The 22,168-nt window shown below is 40.9% G+C and overlaps 1 protein-coding gene across 1 annotated transcript in view; it reads right to left on the reverse strand.

The window, feature by feature from the left end:
• Positions 1 to 22,168, reverse strand: part of lama4 (laminin, alpha 4) — a 34,353-nt gene extending 12,185 nt beyond the window's left edge. Inside the window, exons 1-24 of the mRNA XM_044105659.1 lie at positions 21,814 to 22,168; positions 15,857 to 15,955; positions 15,650 to 15,777; positions 15,206 to 15,286; positions 14,830 to 15,044; positions 13,196 to 13,296; positions 12,133 to 12,313; positions 11,151 to 11,231; positions 10,916 to 11,067; positions 10,135 to 10,245; positions 9,533 to 9,644; positions 8,627 to 8,791; positions 7,902 to 8,095; positions 6,227 to 6,343; positions 5,334 to 5,482; positions 4,526 to 4,667; positions 4,344 to 4,437; positions 4,145 to 4,261; positions 3,225 to 3,410; positions 2,988 to 3,127; positions 1,587 to 1,751; positions 944 to 1,089; positions 672 to 834; positions 432 to 565 (exon numbers count right to left, since the gene is read on the reverse strand). Of these exons, the coding sequence (XP_043961594.1) occupies positions 432 to 565; positions 672 to 834; positions 944 to 1,089; positions 1,587 to 1,751; positions 2,988 to 3,127; positions 3,225 to 3,410; positions 4,145 to 4,261; positions 4,344 to 4,437; positions 4,526 to 4,667; positions 5,334 to 5,482; positions 6,227 to 6,343; positions 7,902 to 8,095; positions 8,627 to 8,791; positions 9,533 to 9,644; positions 10,135 to 10,245; positions 10,916 to 11,067; positions 11,151 to 11,231; positions 12,133 to 12,313; positions 13,196 to 13,296; positions 14,830 to 15,044; positions 15,206 to 15,286; positions 15,650 to 15,777; positions 15,857 to 15,955; positions 21,814 to 21,927 (3,287 nt within the window). The 5' untranslated portion in view covers positions 21,928 to 22,168. The remainder of the gene's footprint in view (positions 1 to 431; positions 566 to 671; positions 835 to 943; positions 1,090 to 1,586; positions 1,752 to 2,987; positions 3,128 to 3,224; positions 3,411 to 4,144; positions 4,262 to 4,343; positions 4,438 to 4,525; positions 4,668 to 5,333; positions 5,483 to 6,226; positions 6,344 to 7,901; positions 8,096 to 8,626; positions 8,792 to 9,532; positions 9,645 to 10,134; positions 10,246 to 10,915; positions 11,068 to 11,150; positions 11,232 to 12,132; positions 12,314 to 13,195; positions 13,297 to 14,829; positions 15,045 to 15,205; positions 15,287 to 15,649; positions 15,778 to 15,856; positions 15,956 to 21,813) is intronic.

The raw sequence follows: 22,168 nt of genomic DNA on the forward strand, positions 1-22,168 counted from the left end.
ATACAACACAAATATGATGTGGGAAAATGGCCATAATCATATAATTTTAAAATGTTTTAAAATGCATAAAGTTTAATCTATCTACTTTTAATCTATGAAAAGTAGATAGATAGATAGATAGATAGATCAATCTCTGTGTGACTAACCCAGAGTCACTGACTCCTAAATCTGTCCTTGCAGGAGGAGATAAAGCTCTAAAAATTTGCAGAGAAACGTGGTTCTATATTGAACTGAATGCAAATGCACAACTAATTTTACATGTTTATATGTCAAACATTTTGAAATCCATGCATCCTACTCCTTCCATTTCACAGGACTACAGTGCTTTGTGTTGGACTACTACTTAAAATCCACATGAAACACCTTGGCTGCAACATAAGGAGTGTACTGTAAGGAGTGTGAGTCCTCTCTGGAGGAGCTGTAATGAGTACCTGGGGCAGGGAGGAGAAGCAGCTATATTTAAAAGGTGAGTCTCTTTGAAGTTGTACAGACTGATGACATCGTTGTTGATTGAAGCCAACTCAATGCAGCCCACAAACGGGGCCAGGCTCAGAGGAGGAGGCAGCTAGTTTAGAGATTAGAAAATCAAACAAAAAAAAAAAACAACAACAACATTTGTCAACATTCAGGAAAGGCTGGGATTACAAGAGGGTTAGGATTAAACTCACTACCTTGATGTCTGGTGGGACACCTCCGATGAAGAACACCAGATTCTTGGGGTCGATATCGAACAGTGAGTCTGCGATGGGGGCTTCGCCTTTCTGGATGAATTTCTGCTCATCTGTGGAGCCCTGGCTGGGAATAGTCAGGAAGACTTTTCCATGCCTCCCCAACCTGCAAGAAGAAAATCATGAATAATATGAATGCTAACTGCCAGAGAATATTAATGATAGCTAAAGGTTCTGCAGTAAATGCTTAGAGTTTACTCTTGAAGGTTATTTACCTTTCTATTTTGATATAGTTAAAGACTGCTGGCCACTGACTGACAGGCTTGGAGGTCAGAGGGATTTCCACATCGTCTCTCCCGAGGTTGTACACAAACACAAGTTTGTCATTCTTGATGGCCAAACCCATGTAGTCCTTCCTGCCCTGAAAGCAGAAACAGAGTTTATTTTTCCACTTTGAGATTTTACATGGCTTCACCATCTTATATCAAGTTGGGAAAGATCATTTTAATTCTGTATTTTACTGATTTTAAATATCTGACTCTCATGTGCGCATACCATTAAGGTTAATGCTTGGGCTATTGTTCCAAATAATACAAAATTGAACAGACAACTGCATGGAACACAACAGATTCCCAGAGAAACCACACTGACTGGCTGAGCATTGGAACAGTTACGGAGATGAACAGATTAACTCCAAGTTGAACGGACACAATTGCACTTTTGTCTCAGGCGTCTCCTGGAAACCCTCAGTCTGGGCCAACTGGCTTGCTTCAAAGCTTTTCACACTAATCGCCAAGTTTACAACAAACGCTCCCCGTCTCTTTGCTGCTGTCTCTCTTTACCATGACCACCAGCTCCAAGTCAGGGTAAACAGCTTTTCTCTAACCCCAAAAAATGCAATCTGCCTGGATTCCTCACACTTCTGTCTCCCAAATACAGGATGAAGCGGTCCTCAATGGGGTCTTTGTCTGGGTCCACCCTCATGAACAGGCTGATGGACGTCACCGTCTTCAGCTCCTCCGGGTTGCTGGGCGGATGAACCTCAACTGAAGACCGTCCAGTAAACTTCATGGACACCTGAACCTGAAGCCAAATGAAAACCCATGTGTTAGAGCTTCTTGTAATATGAACACTTTATACCCTAACCCACTAGAGAGAAACAAAGAAAAGAAGTATAAGTGGATAACTGTAGTCACAAGAGCCCTGAAGCTGAAGTTAAAGCTGAATTTCGTCCTCAGCCATTTTTCTAGACCTGAGCAAATGCATGCTTTCTAGAATTTCAGGGCAAGTGACAAAAAAAAAAAAAAGATACAAAAAATACAAATACATAAATACATGAACCCTTTGCATCATAATTGCTTCCTGTGATCAAGGAGGTCTTCTGCTGCTGCAGGAATTCAAACATTCATATTGTTGTCAGGACACATCAGAGCGAGCAGCACTGTCTCTATGAGCCACAACAGGAACACCTGCTTACTGAGCAGGAGTCAAAGTGTTGCCAGGGCAACCAGGGGGTGGCATATTCTTTGCTGTTTTGTTGTCATTTTGGTTGATGTGACTTGAGATCATTTTATGTGCCCAGCAGATATACCAACTTTCTGCAACAGCTTTATGTACCAGGATAATTGACCATTTATGGTCAAAATTAATACTGTTTTGGTGCAAAAATAAAAAATTAAACACTTCTCCAAACATTCTCTTATCCTTGCAGAATGAGTTTTACATCTTGGACTATTTGAAACACAAATCTCTGTCCAAACTCATCAGCATTTCCAGACTCAGTGTTTATTCTGTTTGTCAATGGTCATTTAGATTTGTCTTATGATAAGAGAAAAATAGTTGGAAGACACTACTTTCAGTAGTTGTTCTCAATGATTTAAAAGTTTTATACAATTTTTGTTCACAATCCTCAAATCACACATAGCACTAATTACTGAAAATTTTATATGTCCGAACATAATAAGCACAGATGAACAGAAGATGATTAAGCCCTGCTGGGACGTTAACTGGAACTGAATGCTTTGGTCAGATCAAACAAGACGACTCTTCTCCAGGTTAAATTTGGCATAAACAAAGAATAGCATGTAGAAAGACACCTAGTATCCACTGCCAGTAAATGTGGGCTTTATTTTTTTCAATCACTGAATATTTGAATTCAAATTCAAGGTGGGATTTTCTAATATTATTTAGAGATTATTTTACTGCAGTGGAGCAATATGGCTCAGTAAACTGGATGGATCGAGGTTACCAAGGAGATCCGAAGTTCTTCACTGTGACTGTGAAGTGGTATGTAGTCAAACATAAACGTAACAAACTAACTTTCTTGGCCACACTTCTGGCTTGAGCGATGAGCTCTCTGATCCTCAGGATGTTGGTGGTCACGTTGTTCACAGGCTTCTTCTCTTCAACCACCTTCAGCTTGTCCAGCAGCTCAGGAACAAGCACATTCAGGTTTTCCACTGCAGGACAGATCCAGGAACATGAGCAGAAATTAGCATTTTTTTAAAATTATTTTATTGTTTTCACAACTTTCACACAGAAACAGAAACTTTTCACCTGCTTCCCCGGCAGATGCAACAGCATTTTCGAACGCAGCAGCAGAGTACTCGTTGTTTCTCATGTTATGAGCCCACTGCTGCACTTTGTTGTTGATGGGAGTGACGGTCTCAAGCACCCCTGCTGAGTGGTTCAGAGTCTCTTCTGCCACTTCCAAGGAAAAGTTCAGACGCTGCGGGGTTCGGTCTGAAAATGGTTGCAGATTGACGAGAAACAGAAAAACAGAGAACTGAATTCAGTCAGTGAATATTTCAGTTTGATGAAGGAGGACTATTGGAGGTTGAAAACTGATTCTTAATAATAGTATGACAATTTGAAATAAAGAAAAGAGACAATTCAGTTTTGTACATTGTTTTCTGCTAAAGGGGCAGATATGTATTTTTGAGGCATACGGTGGCATTTTGTAGCGCAGCACTTCGTTATCTTCAGTTGTTATAAAAATGTTGCATATATTAAATATGACTCAAAAAAAGTTTTACTTTGCAATTCAACACCTTAAAATTGGGCCTCTGTGGCTTTAAAAACTCCTGCTCACAAAGTTTTTACCAGGGTTTCACTGGAAAGGAGCTTACATAATGAGTTTGCTATTTGTTGCTGGCTAGTCTGAAGCCAGCAACAATCCTACCCTGTTGAATTATCCAACGGGGTAGGAAAATTATATGAGGCAGAAGCCTGGAAACTGCAGCTCACAGGAGGAGCTGCATCTCGAAGGCAGAGATTGGTCCACCCAGGTGTTTTGCACAGCTGAATGGTTGCCATGGAAATTAGAGGATTTCTTAAACAAAAACACAAAAGAATCTAGGCAACATCCAGGTATGTCTGTGACGAGGGAATCTATTTAGTATCTATTTTGCGGCTCCATGCTCAGTTTCTACTAGTACCCCAAACAGATGCACAAAGACACCCAGACATATTCTTACCTGTCTGAATCACCCGGATGTCATTTGCTATCTCTTCTAGTTTTTTCTGATTTTTTTCCATGGTCCTCTTGGTCTCCTCAATATATTGTATACCATCAGCCACTTTCGTGTCTACATCTGTGAAAGAACAAAGAGTTGAGCAGCAGAAGCACACCACACAGTACAGACAGTGAAGTACAGACACTTGGACTTTTCCTACCATACTGTTCTGATCTCAGTGTAACAGATTGACGGAAGGCATTTTCACTCTGTGTCAGCAGATATCCAAGCTGGGTTTTAATTGCGCCAATGGCCTAAAACACAAAAGAAAACTGTCACTAAAGTCACACTGACTCACAAAGGTAGAACACTCTGGAAGGCGAACAGTGATGGGCAGCATACGTCTTCTGCTCTCTGAGATAAGTTGAGCGTGGTGAGGGAAGTGATGTTGGCATCGTCAATGTATTTCACTATGTTGTTATAGACGTTGGCAGCACTTATTGCTCTCTGAACGAAACCATTGGCATCGCCTTCTTTCAGATCCCTGGAGAAGATAGATTTATAAATCATTTAAAGTGGATAGAAAAATAGAAGAAAATAATTCACTTGGGAAGCACAGACAGGAAAATTTGGGCTGATATTGAATCAATAACGTCACCGTTGCTTTGCTGTTTCAGTTAAACTCCCCACAGTCCTGCACTGTCACCTTCACATGACCAAATATCACATGACCAACTTTGTTTCCCCCAGAAACAAAATGCAACAAGATGGAAATAAATACCAATTGTTAATATTGGTTGGTTTTGCTCAGGTTAGTTGGGGAGCGGTGCATTTCTTCAGATGCCAATAAAAGCTCGGGTTTGATCTTTTCACAGATTATTTGTCTCATAAACTGTCACGATATGGTGATAGTTTTAACATATATGTAGAAACTTTTTTTTAATAAAAGTTACACACTGCACCTTTAATTAGCTATTGTCTAACATAGCAAATTAAAGGTGCAGAGAGATCCAAATTGCAATACAGCTGCATTGCTAAAAAAGAAAAACAGAATCCTTTCATCATCACAAAAACATCTCCACAAGTTAGCTTTTTGGACTGATTGCCTGCCTGATAGCCCAAATGTTCACACGGCAAAACTACTTCCTGTCTCAGTAACATGATATGTGTGTGTACAGAGGGAATGTCTGGTTGCAGAGAGGTTTCTCACTCTTCCAGCTCGTAGGCCAGCCTCTCCAGCTCCGTAGCGTGATCATCGGCCTTCTGGACCAGGTCTCTGTCGACTTGCGACAGACGCTCCGTCTTCTCAGTCAGCTTCTGGCTGGCGCCATCGATCTCGGCGTGGTACTCTGTCACATTCTGTAGAGATTAACACACAGCTCAAGCCAGACATCTGTTTCTATACATATATTGTAAAGAAAGAAGCTTTTTTTTTTTTTTTTTTTTCTGGCTATCTGACACCAAAGCAGACTCCAGCATTCCTGTTTCAGGTCAATTAGTATCAATAAATTCCAGAATAATGAGAGAGAAACTAACAGATAATTTTACAAAGAACCAAGGAAATATATGTTAACTTCTGACTTTGAAGAAAGCTTATGACCTGAGTCAGGTTCTTTCCAGTTTGTTGGAATTTTGGTCCATTCCTCCTGACAGAACTGGGTCAGATTCGCATGTCACTTGCTCAAACACACATTTTCAGATTTGCCCTCAAGCTTGTCAATTTGACAGAAGTCATAGCTTTGTGATGGCCAGGCCAAAACATTAGCCACTTACTTGACTCTATGCTGAAGGTCATTGAACATTAGGAGGAGCCAGTTGGGACCAATTTACACTGATTGGCTGATGTTTCAAGGAGATGCCCCAATAATTCCACAAAATATTCTTTAATTATGGAGTGCTATTTTATCAAGCGCTCCAGGCTTCACTCTCCTTTGTATGAATGAATTACACTTGATAACTATATATAAAATCACAGTTCGCTCTTTGCAGTTGTGCAATTGTAACTTTTAACAAAGCTGAAGTTTAATGAATTACAGCACCAAAATGTGAATAAAGTGTTTATGTAGAGAAAGCTCTTTCATATTTAGCTGTCCACCATCTGACCTGGGCCATAGCGTCCACCTCAGTCGCCATCCTCTCGGCGTCGGAGATGAAGGCTCTGCTGATCTCCAGTGTGCCGTTGATGGCCAGCTGGTCCTCTGTCAGCCTCTGCTGTTTTGTCTGGAGACAGAAAAACAAGCCTGGGGTCATTTAGAATTATTCTATGTTGATGCTGGGTGGGGTTGTCCTTTTTGTTAAATTAAAAAATTAAAGATAAAGACTTTTTTACACCTCTGAGTGTGTTACCTGAATACATAAATGTGTTTCCAAAAACAGAGTAAAGACTGCTTAATATCATATGTCAGGAAACAGAAAATGGTTTCCATTTAATAATGTGAATAGGACTACATCTAAGGTCAGAGAGAGAGGCTTGGAAAAAAAAAATTGGAGGTGAGGCAGAGATGGTTTAGACGTGCAGAGGAGGTGAACTGGACATAGTGCTCACTTTGTACAGTTAAACTTATTAGTTGATGTGTCCCTAATATTTCCACAAAATGGTCTTTCATTATAAGGCCATTATGAAAGAACATTATGTCATCATTATGGCATCAGACGTTAAATGTGAAGATGCCAGATGGGAGTAGATGAAGAAGATTCCAGAATTCCTGGGCGTAGTGATGAAGAACATGAAGGAGTCTGATGTGACAGAGGAAGAAGTCTGGGACATGATTGGATGGAAACATATGATCCACTGTGGGAGGCAGAAAGAAGAAGTTGAGGTTATGTCGGAAGCCTCAGAGCGATCTGTGGGGTTTATTGCACATTCAGTCTGATGTTTTTCAACAAAAAAATAAATAAATAAATAAAAAATAAAATAAAATCCCACCCCACATTCCAGACTTCCCAGTCGAATCTGGTGAGAAAGACACAAAACGGGCAGAAACAAAGTTCTCATTCCTAGACGTATTTAACAGAAGAGTAATATTCAACAGGTATTCGAGTTTTCAAAGGAAATTGTCTCCTTTGGTTTCTGCCTTGGATGCAGTTCCTGTTCAGTAATTCTCCTTCGGTCTCCTGAGCTGCAGATGTTCAGAGGCATGCGCCCTGTAAAGCATCCATGCAGGCTTTTAATTTGAAACGTGGTTAACTGGAACGTTTTAAAGCCAAAAAAAGAACTAGCTCTAGATGTTAGTGAACGGGGAGAGATTTTACCCTCCTGATGTTTTGTTGTTGCAGTAGTCTGAGAGTCCTAATGAGTCTGTTTTCCTTTATCTTGATTTAGTCTTTTGTTTTAAACAAAAATAATAAGAAAAAAAATTATGACTTGGAGGACTCCAAACCATTAACTGGTACTGTTTTAATTAGAAATTTCCCCCCACAAAGAAGAAATATGTCTGTCAAAATAAGTTACTGTACTGTGGGAATCTAAAGTTCCTCTCATGTGGAGATGATATCATGAGAGCAAGGGCTGCCTCTCCCCCTTTTAATGTAATGCTCCCAAACTCCCACAGATGGTTTTGCATTTCTGTTCTCACCGTTTAAAACCATGAGGACCAGACTGTACAAACATGTGGCCGAGTCCAAAATCGAGGTAAGAATCAGCAGACGCCACCTGGAGCGGCTTCGTGTTGGAACCTTTTCTAACGGCGGGGTCGTGGGGAATTGATTCCACCAGTGCATTCTGATCAAAAAGTAACAACAAAGTGTGGTTCCAAGAGCACAATGCTGGGGAAATCACCTCTTTCCTCTGGAATTTGAGGAGGCTGGCTCTGTTCCTGTCCTCTGCTTCCTGGACGGTGCTGGCTGCGCTCAGCAGAAAGTCCCGGACCTCAGAGAGTCTGGAGGAGAAACGGGACAGGATCTCCTGGACGGACGGGACTCGGCCCTGTGAGATCATCAGCTTCTTCTCTAACTGACGGACGCGCGTCAGCACTGGAAACAAGAATCAAATGTTGATTCGTTATGACTGAAGGTGCTAATGATTTCATAGCTTTGAATTTCACAGGCACTGTGTGTTTTCATAGCAAGCTGATGAGACCGGGGAGCCAAAGGCCCTCCAGGACTGCAGTTTGACACCTGTGATTTCAGCTTTACTAATTACATCAACCGGCGTTGACAGACAATCTTCATCTGAGCAATGTTCATCAAGCACAATTTATCACTTAATAAATAAATGTAAATACATTAACCAGTATTTTACACTTAGTTGCTACTGCACCTTAACCTTTGATATAACAGTGATTTAAATGACAACAAAAATATTTATGAGTCTCATATTCATATTTTAAAGTCTCAGTATGAGTTTGTCTAGCCCTCTGTTTGACTGGGAAGTTACCCAGGGAACAAGATCTGGTTTAATAAATGAACCAATGCAGAGCAGAACCAATCACAGCTCGGCTTCAGGAAGTCATCACTGTACATGTGCAGAATCCTGCTTTGCAATGAATAAATAGTTTTTCTCACAGTCGTGAGCTTCGGTTGTTTCGTCCGTGGCGATGGGTTCCAGTGGCGACAAGTCGAGCTGTCTCATCCATGACACAATTTCCTGTGCGACCTCTGTGTTACGCCTGACGGTCTCTGGATCCATCTCCTGCTGGACGTTGTACAGTTCCCAGTCGTGGATCATATCTGTGGACACACACACACACACATGCACCCACACACATGGGCTCCAATGAGAACTCTATGGCCTTTGTCTAATCAAGTTAACAGACACTCAAGCACCTCCAAAGGAAGTTATTAGACACTTTAATTTCAACATTTGTTTGTACAGCCTGACATCAAGGTAGTAAACCTTGAACTTTATGATTTACAGAAAATCCTCCAAAATTCAAACTTGTACAAATCAGAAAAATTATGGATGTTAACCTTTGGCTAGAGCAGTGGTTCCCAAAGTGTGGGGCGCGCCCCTTAGGGGCGGCGCGGGAAGCGGTATGGATGAATGACAAAAAAAATAAATAATAGTTACACAAAAGTGTTTCACTGTAAAGATGGTCTGTCGTTTGTTTTGTTGCAACCTGAAGTGTGAAATAAACTTCAGTGGAATTTGAAAACAAAATATGTGTTTAGGTTTATGTCTGGTTGAACGATGTGTGTGTCCACTTGATTTTTATTCTCTTTTTTGGGGGGGGGGAGAATTTTATTGTAATCTTTAGGGAGGCCAGAAAATCTTTGGGAACCACTGGGATAGAGCAGCATCCTATTCCACCACAAAAAACAACAGGATTTATTTTTCCTCAGTTGGTTGGCAGACAGTTGTTTAGTCTGCGTTTACACATTCATTGGTGGTGATATCTCCAACATATCTTTTTTCATTTCAAACATGTTTTTCTCATCCACCAAAACAAACTGAACAGCCCGTGTTGGTACCTTCGATGCGTTTGTTGAGATCTGTGAGGTTGGTGTCGAGCTGCTCAGCCATGGCCAACATGTCCACCGTCTCAGATTCCAACTGAACCCCCTGTCTGTTCATCTGGCTCTCCTGAACACAAACACAAACACACAGCAGATTCTACAGGAGCCCAGTAGGTCAATTCATGTCTCTTCAGGTCTAAAAAAAACAACAGGATTTGAGTTGTCTTTTTTTTTTTTTATATTTACAATATTTGGACAGCGCCATCTACTAATTATCAACCAGCTCTTCTTCTGCACTGAGCCATATTGCTTTATGGTTTTTGACCTTCAGTAAGTGGTTTATTCTTTGAGTCTTCTTAAAAAGTTTACATTTTCCAAAGGACCTTATAGAATACAATTGAAAATTAAACCAAACAACTTTTATTAACAACTGAAACTTGTATCTAACAATGGAATTCCATCGACACAAAGGCCAAACTACTTTATTGAAATATAGTTAATTTAACTGAATAATAACACACATTAATTCATTTTTGAAGGAGAAAAGAACAATAGGACTCATAATAAACAGCTGTCTCCTTTTCTTAAATCCAGCAGAAGACGAAGACTTTACTGACCGACTCTCCGAGTGCGTTGATGTCCACCACCACAGCGTCTGCAGCTTCTTCCAGCTCACCAGTCTTTCCTTTCATTACAGACAACTTATTCCTCCAGACTTCAAACTGCCTCTGAAAGGAAAGCAGTGAAGCTTCTTTACTCCAAAACGTTCCAGAGAGTTAAAAATGGGGAAAAGTCACTGTACTGTGAAAAAGGTTTCAAAGGATGTTAAGACATCATTTGTTTGACTGCCGTCCCCAAAAGTGGGAATAAAAGCTCTCCTTCTTTAGTAAATAGTCTTTGCAATAATTTATATTATTTATGTCTAAAAGTTCACAGATTGCTCAAATCTTTTCAAATAAACTGTTGTCTGAATATATACTCAGCAAAAATGGAGCCATAAAAAACCCCAATAAGCCAAACAGAAGTCTTAATCTCAAAGTGCCAATATTGATCCCAATATCAGTACTCATCTTATTATAGTTAATATTGATATTTAGATCAGTTTTATATTGACAGTGCTAAGACCTGCCTCTTGGCTGTGATTGGTTGTTTCTAGTTAGCGCTGAGACTAGGCAGAGGAGCTCAATTTTTTCACAGAATATCTGTTTAATCCAACACTGTCATCACACAGTGAAAACAATGTGATTTTACATAAATATGTAAATAATAATAATAATAATTAAATGCTGCAGCTTTAAGGCATTTTGTGAAAACAGCTACAAAGTGATGTTAAAATACAGTCTCACTGTTGTTGCCACGAGATAAAAATAAAAACAGGACTGCATATTGCTGGTTCACCTGCAGTTGGTGAGCGGTGTAGTTGTAGAACTTGAGCCTGTCGTTGGCGGCGGCCCCCGTGGAGATGTTCAGCACGCCGACCTTCAGCTGGTCCAGCGTCTTATTGGACAACGTTAGGTCTCTGATCAGCTGCCAGATGCAATCATCACAGTCTGGAAGCAGAGAAATATCCACAGAGACGTTGAAGCGCTTCTCCCGTCTGCTGGGTGGTGAGCTGACGCTCAGCTCCACTCACCGTTGTAGCAGAGGTTGACAGTGGCCTCTGCCAGGCATTCTCCTGTGTGCATGTCGCAGTGGCCGCTCTCGCAGTCACACTCTGCAGACAAACACACGTCCAGTCAGGATCTGATGAATATGTTTATGTGTATCAAAGAAAATATAAAGTAGGTATATAGATATAATTATAAACTAATTTTGAAAACATTATGAAATCCTCCACCAAGTTTAAATAAAAATACTTAAACACACAAATGAAACAAACCGTTCTGTTTCAGAACATCAGTCTTCCAAGATGTGAAGTGTTTTTTTAAGAACTCAAGCATTGTGTGGAAGACTAAAAATCTTATTTTAATATAAAAGGAAAACTTCCTTTTATATCAGTCCCTTATCACAGATATCAGCAAATTCTGTGGACGTTAGTCCAGACCTTTGACCAACTGGTCCAGCTTGGTGGATGGCAAACAACTATAGGCAGCATTGCTATAGTTGGAGTGTAAGGAGTGTGGACCACATAGTGCCTCACGCTGCACAGGTTCAGTTAACTGATGTCATCTTTTGATTTCGCATTATTCATTTTTATACCGGTGGTATAAAAATGCCAAAAAAATCCACCTGCATTACCATAAACAAGTCGACATGGCACACACTTTATGCTGTCCATATAAATATCAGGAGCTGCAGTGGTTTGGCAGGAGGCCTGAACATCTGCCTTGTGGTCTCCCTGCTGAGGGATTAATGGCTTTAGCAGCTGCACAATGTATACACGTTTAAGCTGCATGGTGATGTCATCCGGCTCTCTGCAGAGAGTCTTCAGGCTAAGGGTCACAGCTCTTAATACATTCTCCTCTGATAACAGCAGTGCTGCTGCAGTCATGGGAATGGAAGCCTGAGTTCATCCTGTTCCGACAGGAATGCAAACTCCATTCTTCAACAAGCTCTTCTAATTCTCTGTCTGCTAATTTGCAGACAGAGAAGGAACATTTGGTCTTCTGACTTACTCTGGCAGCCGGATGGACCGTAATTCCAGTATCCTGTGAGGCAGCGCTCGCAGTAGCGGCCTCCGGCCCCAGGGCGACAGGGACAGCTGTGGGTGAGCGGATGGCACGTTGTGCGGAGGGAAGCTGGCCCACATTCACACCTCCTGCAGCCCTGACAGCTGGAGAAGCCAAAGTGACCCTCCTGGATGAAGAAAGCCCCCAAAAACAAACAAGTCAAGTTATATTGAATGTGGGAACTGTGGGATCATTTTCCTTTTCTGTTTGTGCAATGACTGAAGAAATGCTACAGCTCATCATTTGACAGGAGATGTGAGCACATTGGAGTTTTTGCTGCCATGTACAATTCTTTTGCCTCCATATTTTTATTAATTTGACAGAGCTACTTTTACTTTCACTGGAGTATTATATGATAGTCCAGTTGGGATGGAGTTGTGGAGCTGAGTTATTAATTATTTTGGTAGCAGTTGATGTAAAATGAATTGTATCAAATATCTACATAATCCATATTTGTAGTTATAAATTATTGTTACATACTGTAAAAAAAAATAAGGGGGTAGTTTCTGGGTGTGAAATTTTTGACAAGGTGGTGTATGATGCAATCAGCAGGTCTTTTCATTTAGTTGTTGATCATCCTGTGGAAAATAATTCATACGCATATTAACCGTTGATGATTTTCCATTAATACTATGGAAAACTCATTTATTCCGGATGAGGATCAGAAAACATATTCTAAACCTCAGGTTGAGATTCAGATGAATAAATCAGAGTTCAAATATTTAAGATTTGTTGCTCAATTTTATTTTTACACATGTCATTATTACAATATTACTGAGGTCAAGATGAAGTTCAGATAGTCCAGAAATTAACATTTTATTATAGCATGAATATGTTATATGTTTTGTCAAGATATTTAATGAAGGCCTAGGAGAAACATGAATTTAGTGATTAATATGTTAGAAAACTTTCATCCTCTCCTTCAACATTTTCATGAAATACAACAATTTGCTTCTTCTAACCACTGATTTACAGCATTTGTGAGCAGAAGAGCTGCGGTCGGTCTCACCTCACACTGGTCACAGAGACGACCTTTGACTCCGGGCTTGCAGTGACACACTCCTGTCCGGTCGTCACATGACGAGGTGCCACATTTGTCGCACTCACACACTGGGACAGACAAGGACAAACACACACACCGATGAGAACCTGCAACATCGCAACACACACCGTGCAAGGTGGAAGGGGTTCGTTCTAGAATTAGCTGTACAGTAATCCGTCAAACAGAGCGGTGGCCTCGACGTGTTTTTCCACAGAGCAGCTTTCCCTCTTTGGGACACACAGTCGTACACACCTGTTAATCTGAAGTAGTCAGGACTTAAAGGTTATTGTGGCACTAGAGATCTTTATTTATTGGTAGCTGGACAGGAAGAGAAGTGGGCCGGGAATCGCACCAGTGACAGCCGCGCTGAAGACTGCAGCCTCTGCATGTGGTGCGCCTGGATCAGAACAATCAGATCACAACGCTGCCACTACAGAAACGCCCAACTGCTGTCACTGAAACACACCACAGCTAACGACAGCTGTGTCCACAAGCTTCCCTCCTGTCCTGATCCTGCAGACAGCTGACATTTCCCCAACAGATTTATAGATTATTATACCCTTTCTTCTTGCTTCTACAAATCAATTATGATCAACAAAATCAGGCATCCTTAACCAATGCAAAATACAATAAAAATCTTTAATGTGGAAATGAAATTGACTGATACAAAATAAAGACAATTAAAGGGGCAGCATTTTGTATTTTGCAGACACATGGTAAAATTTTATAGCATAATCAAGTAACCTTCAGTTACCTTCAGTTGTTATGAAAATGATGTAAATATTAAACATGACTTAAAGGAAACTTGACTTTGTAATTTAATGCCTTAAAATTGGGAAAATTCCGTCTTTAAGAAGCTCCTGCTCTTTCTGAAAATCCGCTTTCAGGAAGTCATCACATGTCTCCTCTATTAAACCTTTAACAAAGCTTTTACCAGTTTTGCACTAAAAAGTAGCTCATATAAAGAGCTCAGAAGACGTGCATTTCAACCAGGTGTTTGCTAATTGAAGGGGCCAGTGTAGGGTTGTTCTGTGAGGCAGAACCTCGGAAGCTTGGAAACTGATTTGTCCTTGAAGGCGGAGCTAGGTCCAACCAGGCGTTTTGCACAGCTGATTTGTTGCCATGGAGATTAAAGGATTTCTCATTCATGCATGAAAAAAATTAAGGCAAAACCCCAGGTATGATTTAGATGATGACAAAACATCTTAAGATGATGTAAAGCTCTTTTTAATACTGCATCATACTGACTGTTTAAATTAAAAATATGAAACATAAAATAATGGACTGCATAATTTAAATATTCAGGTGAATTCCATTCCACTCATTGTGACATCTGGACCTTTGCAGAATTGGCTTTGTTACTTTAAAGGAGGTGAATCTTTAAGTTATCACTTAGCTAAATGTTTTTATTTAACTGTCATTGTATCATAGAAATTAGCTTTCGCTATTGAATATTTTTGTAAATGTTTTTGGTCTAAAAGGTCACATTTTTATGATAATGGTGGATTATCAACAAAAAAGCAACATCTAAGCTGGTGAATGTTTTTAATAGGCACTGTATTTTCGTGCGATAACCCCTCCTCCCCAACCATCCTCCCTACCTCTGCAGTTCTTGGCACTGATGGCATCGCCATAGAAACCGGGGGCACAGCGCTCGCAGCTGGCGCCGGCCGTGTTTCCCCAGCAGTGCTGGCAGCGGCCCGTCACGTTGTGGCACTCGTTGAAGATCAGGTTAGGGTCCGTGTTGCCGTTGCAGTCGCACCTCTTACAAGATGAACCAATCAGCAGTGGGTTGCCATAGTAACCTGGGGCACACCTGTAGCGTGGTGTGCACAGTGTAGAATGCAAGGTTACAATGACTGCTTTCAACAAGAAAGTGATGCTGAACACTACATATTATTGATTTTAAAAATAAATCACTTTAATCAAAGAGCGGAGAAACAATGTGGACAAAGACAAAGTCTGATCAGCTCTGACCTCTCACAGTGATTTCCAGCGTAGCCCTCTTTGCACTTGCACAGCACAGTGCTAATCCCTTTCTTGCAGTACACAGCAAAGCTGCCCGGAAACACACAGGCACACAAGAAAGTATGTCAAAAATAGACATCACTAGCCAATACTCAACCTTGACAGAAAGGCGCAAACTATTACCCATTTTTTTGTCTAGTTTCTTGTGCAAATGTCTTAGTTCACTTGAAAAAGACAAAACAAATTTACAAGTAATCAGTTATCAATTTTTAAGAATTATTAACTTCAAACAAGCTCTTATATCTTGCTAAAAAGTTACTTGTAAGTTAGTTTTGTCTTATTTAAAATGTACTAAGATATTTGAACTGGAAATTAGACAAAAAAGTAGATACTTGATAAGATTTAGTGTTTTTGCATTGTTAAGACCGCCTCAGGAAGAGCCAAGCAGCTTACTTATTGGAGGGGGCAGAGATGGGGCAGGAGCAGGGGACGCAGGTATGGAGCCCGTCCTGTCTGGAGCTCAGGATGTAGCCGTCTTCACACATTTCACAAAAATCCCCTGTGCTGTGATCCTTACAGTTCTGGAGGTGGAGGGCAGGGGTCATATACTACAACTGGCACCAAGGTGATTACCCAGGACAGTCTAAATGTGATACTTACAATACAGATGCCAGTGATGTCTTCACAGTAGTCAGTGTGGCCCTTGCAGTTGCATGGCAGACAGGAGTTTTGTTGACTGACGAAGGAACCTCTTGGACACTGAAAAAAAAAAAAAGGTGAATATGCCTGGTGAATAATTTCTCATTTAAAACACACAGAGCACATGTTAGTGTCCACGTAATGTCTGTCTACTTCACATCCAACAGACACACATGGATTTTCTTTCTTGCTTCCCTTCCCGATTGTTCCCTGTGGCTTTGCTCGGTTTTGTTTATTGGCCTCCATTTACAGACTTCCAGCTCTGCTCCTCCTTCTCTTGAGAAATCAACTGACTGACCTTCTCCACAGTATATTCCTGCAGTATATTCTCCTCGGCTCTTGAACCATGTCTCACCAGACTGTTGTTGCAACCACTGCGGTGAGGAACTCTCCACCTCGCTCCTCTCAGCTCGCCCTGATTGCCTCACAGCTTTCAAAATAAATTCCACCTCCTCCTGCTCTGCTTCTCTCCTTCTTATGATTCTCCATTGGGCCTTCCCTCTTTTCCAACCCCTCACAGTAGCATTGATACCCCAGAAACGTTTGGAGGTCAACATTTTTAAAGTTGGATGCTTTGTTTTTCTTTACTGCGATTTTATCATGTGCCAACACAAACTGGTGGATAACTAAGAAGTGAAGGGAATTAAACACGTGGTTTTCAAAATGGAATGGATTTCGAGTCAGCATCCCCGCCTCAATGCCATGGAATTGTTGTGCTTGGCTTAAGGGACCCAAATGCAGAGAGCTATGCATGGAGAGTGAAGTCCTTGATAAACAAAACAAAGAAAACGTAGAGTTTAGTGTGCTGAAAGGCAGAGACATGAACCCAGGATGGAGGAACTGCCAGAGAAAACGTAAGCACCCTGAGCAGAGAAGAGCGAGGTGTGGGAACCAAGAGAGGCAGCTGACTCAGCCTGCACTGATGTACCCATTTGAAAATTTGGGCAGATGTCAATATTCCATATTACTATTGCTCTTATGCCCGATAACTGGTATTATAAGTATTATATGTATTTTGACACCTCGAAAAAACCACAGCCACATCACTTCCTCTCTGCTTCGGTTTAACTCCCCATAATCCTTTGCTGTATCACTATCGCATAATCAAACAAATACCACATCTGCTCCCCACCACCACAACCATCTGAGAAGCAAATAGCAGCAAGATGGAAATAAATATTTATTAATATCAAACTAAAACTAATGTGTTAAATGATGACTAATATAACAACGTTAGTCCAGATATATTGTAATCCTTTCTTTGCTTTCCAATCATTCTCCTAAATCTGTTGAAAAAAAGTCTCTTTCATATCAGCGTGTTGTTCTGGGGAAGCAGGTCTGAGCTGAGGCTTCCTGTCTCATGTCTCATGATGTTCCACATCGTCCCTCTCTGTGTCTCAGATCATCTTTGAGCTCTAGGAGCTGCAGCTCTCAGTGGTGCCTACAATGGCAACTTTGTGAGCTGCGGCCAGAAGGACGCCCAGCGTTTGACCTCTCTGCTGCATGCAGCCAGCCGGACGTTGACATTCAGAGGGTGAAACGTTCCACAGACGTCCAGCTGTGGACGCTTGTGATTCACTCTGCGTTCAATCCACAGATGGACTGTGAGACAAAGATGAGTTTGTGGCCAGCTCATGTTAAACATCCTGAAAAACAGAACGCTGTCTCCCACACAGGACAGATTTCCTGTGGGTTTCCCTCACTATCAGTATGCACAGACCGACATTACGTTATTCAAGTGTCATGCTGCCACGCAAAAACATCCAGAGAAAGTTTTAAATGTTCTCAGTTAACTAGGCTAAAATAAAAAATAAATACCACAAGTTTATAGAAAAGGCTATTAAAGCAATAGAAAACAACTGGAAGATGACAGATGACTGCGTGCTGGGTCAAACAGCTGCAGGGGGTCAGGGATCCTGGGGGGCTTTAAGGATTAAGGGTTGGGATAGCACATGTCACGGACTTCTCTAAAACTTTCTCTTTACCCATTCAATTGTCAAAAGTTTAATGGAAAATTACTTTTGTGCAGGTAGGCTTCACAAAAGTAGAAGCTTAAAGATGTTGTCACATCCTGTAGAAATCCATAGCTAATTTAATGCTCAGCACATATTAAAGTTGTTTTTCCTTTGTGCTTTAACCAGAACCAGAAGGGACCCGCTGGTTGGTGGAGCTGCAGAATACTTTTTATTTTCTCACCAGGAATCTGCGTTCTTGTGATTTTTTTGTTTTTTTTCTGTCCTCAGGAATAAAGTGTCCCTTTGTGGCTAACAGAAAAGCTATTCACACAGCATTTCTTTTAAAAGATGTCAGTTTGTTTCTCTTTTGCACATGTTTTCAGCTGGTAGTTGTGGCTTTGGAATGAACATTTAGAGTGAGAATTAGCTTGTTGCGCCACGGTCATAAAAAGCTTTATATTTAGCTGGCTCTTATTTTGTCACACACTTGTTTCCTTTATGAGTTCATTCTAAACATCCAGGTCTGTTGAAGTCTCACTCTAACTTTTTCCTTCTTCACATCCCTTCTTTTTCAGTCCACGCAACATTTTTGTTAAACAATGTGGTCAAACAAGAGATTAGTTCTTGTTTTGTGCCTTAAAATGACCTTTCTGACAACCTGACCAACACAATGGCAACCATGTGCTTTTACCACTTTTCTACTTTCAGAAAGATTTTGGAAATATTTGTTCCACTTTTTATTAATTCATTCATTTCTGAGGTAGGTGTCTTTCTTTGAAGGATTAGGACTTCCCCAGAACCTGCAGCCCATGGCCTAAAAGGCATCCTGTAGTTCATCCAACCTGTTGGATAATGAGAGACGAGGAACTTGTGACGTCCGCCTCTATATGTGAGTTGTGCTCTGTGTCACCACAGCAAACCACACCCAGTCCGTCTTATAACCAGAACAAAAGCACATGTGTCCCTTTGTCTGATACCACTTTGTTATAATCTCAGCCTGTCCAGGGTGAACCTGGCCTTGGTTCACCATGTAACTGGCCACAGCAACTGTTCGAAGAAACTTGGAGCTGGCAGCAGATTGGTTAATTAATTTTGTTGACTCGTGTATGTTATACAAGAAACTGTTTGGTATGTGTCATCTAAAAAGTGTGTCATCTTGGTCATGACCACATCTTTTTGATGCAAACAGATTTTTTTTTAAGATTGCTGCAAACCTAAAAAAGAAATAACTTTTCATACCGGATTGATTCATGGTGACACCTTCAGTGGTTGAAAGTCAGTCTAAATCGGTCAGCAAAATGAGTGAAAACTGCAACAGAGTCTGTGATGTTTAATCTCTAATGCATAGTATGACTAAACCAGAGCCTCCGCTTCTCTTTTGCTTTCTTTCTTTGTTTTCTTCCATTTTTGACCTCAGATTCCCCTGAGAGGAAACACCGCCTGAGACTTTCAGGCCGGGTGAGATTCTCATGACCTGGGAACTGTGTTTTTCTGAGTATGTTCACCAGACTTGAATCTAGTGTCTGATACCCCCCAACCACTTCTCCAAGCTATTATAATGACAGCACAGCATAAACCGATGGGAGGAGACGAGTCAGGCTGTTTTACTCCAGATTTACTCCTCATTGCAGGAAAAACTTACCAAACAAACAGATGATAAAGAGATAAGACTGAAGATTTATTCACCCAAACTTACTGAACACACTCAGCAGAAATAAAGGCTTCCTGCAAAACTATAAGATGACGGTGTGGCTGCAGAGGCATGAAGCTGCAGTGCCAGAGAGAGTATTTACTTTCCACACTGTTCGTCTGTAGAACCAGATCCTGTTGTTGTGTTTGACGGCAGCTCTGCAGAGCTTTCTGAAGGCAGTTCAAGCTGAACTGATGCATTGTAAATACTGGAATGCCACATCAGAATGCGGCTGGAGTGGACCGGCTGAGAGGCAGCTTTGTGTATTGTAGTGGATGCAGTGGGAAGACCGACCATAGCAGTCATGACAGAGGGTGTTTGTAATGTCGCTGCTAAAAAGTGAAAGCTGCTTCTTAGGATAGGACTGAGAAACCTATCACAATATAAGTCCATATTGATAGTTATTGATTCCTTTTCAGTTTTAACTATCTCAAATGCTGCCAAAGTGATAGCATGACCTGTCCTGTTTTATCCACAGTTTTGACTCCACACTGCTGTTATTTTAAAATTGATAGTCTTATGTGTTTTCCAACAACACAGAATCATTTCATGGCACAATCAAGTAACCATGTAACCTTCAGATGTTCTAAAATGTGGTATAGATCAAATATAAGGAGGAGGAGCTGCGTCTGGTAGGCGGAGCTAGGACCCCTCAGACATTTTACACAGGTCAATGGTTGCCATGGAGATTAAAGAATTTCTCGAACATGCATAAAAAAATCAAGTCAACAGTCCAGATATGTTTGTGATGAGGGAATAACATTATAAGATGATGTAAAGCTCCAAAAAGTTAGTTTTACACAACACTGCAGTTATGAAGCACCGTGCTGCTATTGCTTGGTAACAAATGAGTCAGTGCTTAGCATTGCTTAGTTGGTCTTGAAAGGTTGAGCAGCTGAAACCTCTCCTCTGACTGACTGACATCCCCCAGAATGCTGTGCAGTTCTGTATAGCAGAAATAATCAATTATTCTGTCAGACAAATTATCTATTGCTATAGATCATGAGTTGTGGTATGTATTATTATATTGTTATTGTTCATCCTCACTGATTCTGCTCCCGTTGCTGACCATCATCCATATCATCACCTTCCTAAATAATGGCCAAAGTTATTTTTTACCTAAAGTGATTTTTGAAAAGTAAAATTGCCACGTCTTTTGGCAAAAATGACTTTGACTATTATTTTAGGAAGTTGATATTAAATTCAGTCACTCACTGCTACAAATGAAAATGGTTGCAAACAGAATATTAAATGTCCAGAAGTAGAAGAAGAGCCTCCTGCACAACCATCAAAGATGTAGGGATTTCTGGATAGTAAGTCAACCAAAAACACTTGGATTTTCAAGCAGCCATTGTACAGCAGTAAAACTAGCTGACCAAATGTGTTCATCTTCTAATAATATAGTGGGTGGAGCTCAACTTTGACTGCTAGTTGGCCAAGGTTGCTAGGTAAAGGGCAATGCCCACTCATTGTGACTTCATAACCAGGAGATTTTTAAATGACACGTTTTTTAGAAATCAAAGAACATTAATAGGAAAAAACTTCCTGGATGTTATTTTTGGCATTATGTTTCCAAATGAAGTACAAAAATGTGCCAAAAGCAAATTTTGCATAATATGCCCTCTTCATAAACAAACAAGAAAAAACTAGTTTTCTGATTCTATTTATGACTAGACTTTAACCAACCAGCTATAGCCTGTTACGGTACAACTTCAGATCTCTGCATATCCCTACAGGGTATGTCTTTCTAAGTCAAGTGTGAAGAAATGAGGGTGGTTCTATAGACTTCTTAAAAGGTCCTCTGTGTTTATGACATATCACACTTTGTTCATCTGGTAAGGCTAAGCTAAGCCACTGGAACTAAAGCTGTTTACTCATAATGGTTTCTCATGACCTGCCTCTTGGTTTTCTTTCCCTCTACCGTCGCTCAAAGACTGGCAGCTTGTTTCCATTAAGAAACTGTCAGGGAGGGGCAGCAGGCACATGACAGCAGGGGAGACAGTATCTCCAGAGATTATGTGAGCTCCATTCTCAGGGTAATGCAAACTAATGCAAACACGTACCCACATGGACATAATGCACTACCAAAACAGGGCAGAGTCTTTGTAAAGTTTCAAACAGACAATGTTTTTTTACTCACTTAGAAAGCAGACCTATTGCCTATAAGTCAAAATCATGTATGGATCTAGTCAAGAGCAGGTCAGGACAGTCAGACCAATCAAAGTGCCAGATAACATGAACAGTGGACCAATCAAAAGCTAGAAGATTCTTACTTTCGTGAGAGTTTGTTGCTGTTCCTCGTACCGCAACCGGCTGGCAGAAGTTGAATAGATAATTCCTGAGAGGATGGAGACAAGGCAAAGGCAGGACAGGGGTTTTGTAGCCATATTTAGGTTTATCCAGCGTACCCCTCCCGTCTTTGTCTCAGTCACAGAAGTGTCCTGTGGGCCTCTTCAACCTTTAACTTCACTTCTCCACTCCTTCTGATGTCCAGATCCAGCGCTGCCCCTTGTACCGGCCCGAGCTGAATCCTGTAAAACTAACTTTTGTGGACTTCCTCTCTTCTCTCTCCTCCCTCCCTGCCCTTGTGGGCTTGCTTCTTCCCTGAGCCAGGCCCAAATCACATAC

This window comes from Gambusia affinis, linkage group LG22 (assembly GCF_019740435.1).
Source record: "Gambusia affinis linkage group LG22, SWU_Gaff_1.0, whole genome shotgun sequence".
NCBI classification, from domain to species: Eukaryota; Metazoa; Chordata; class Actinopteri; order Cyprinodontiformes; family Poeciliidae; genus Gambusia; species Gambusia affinis.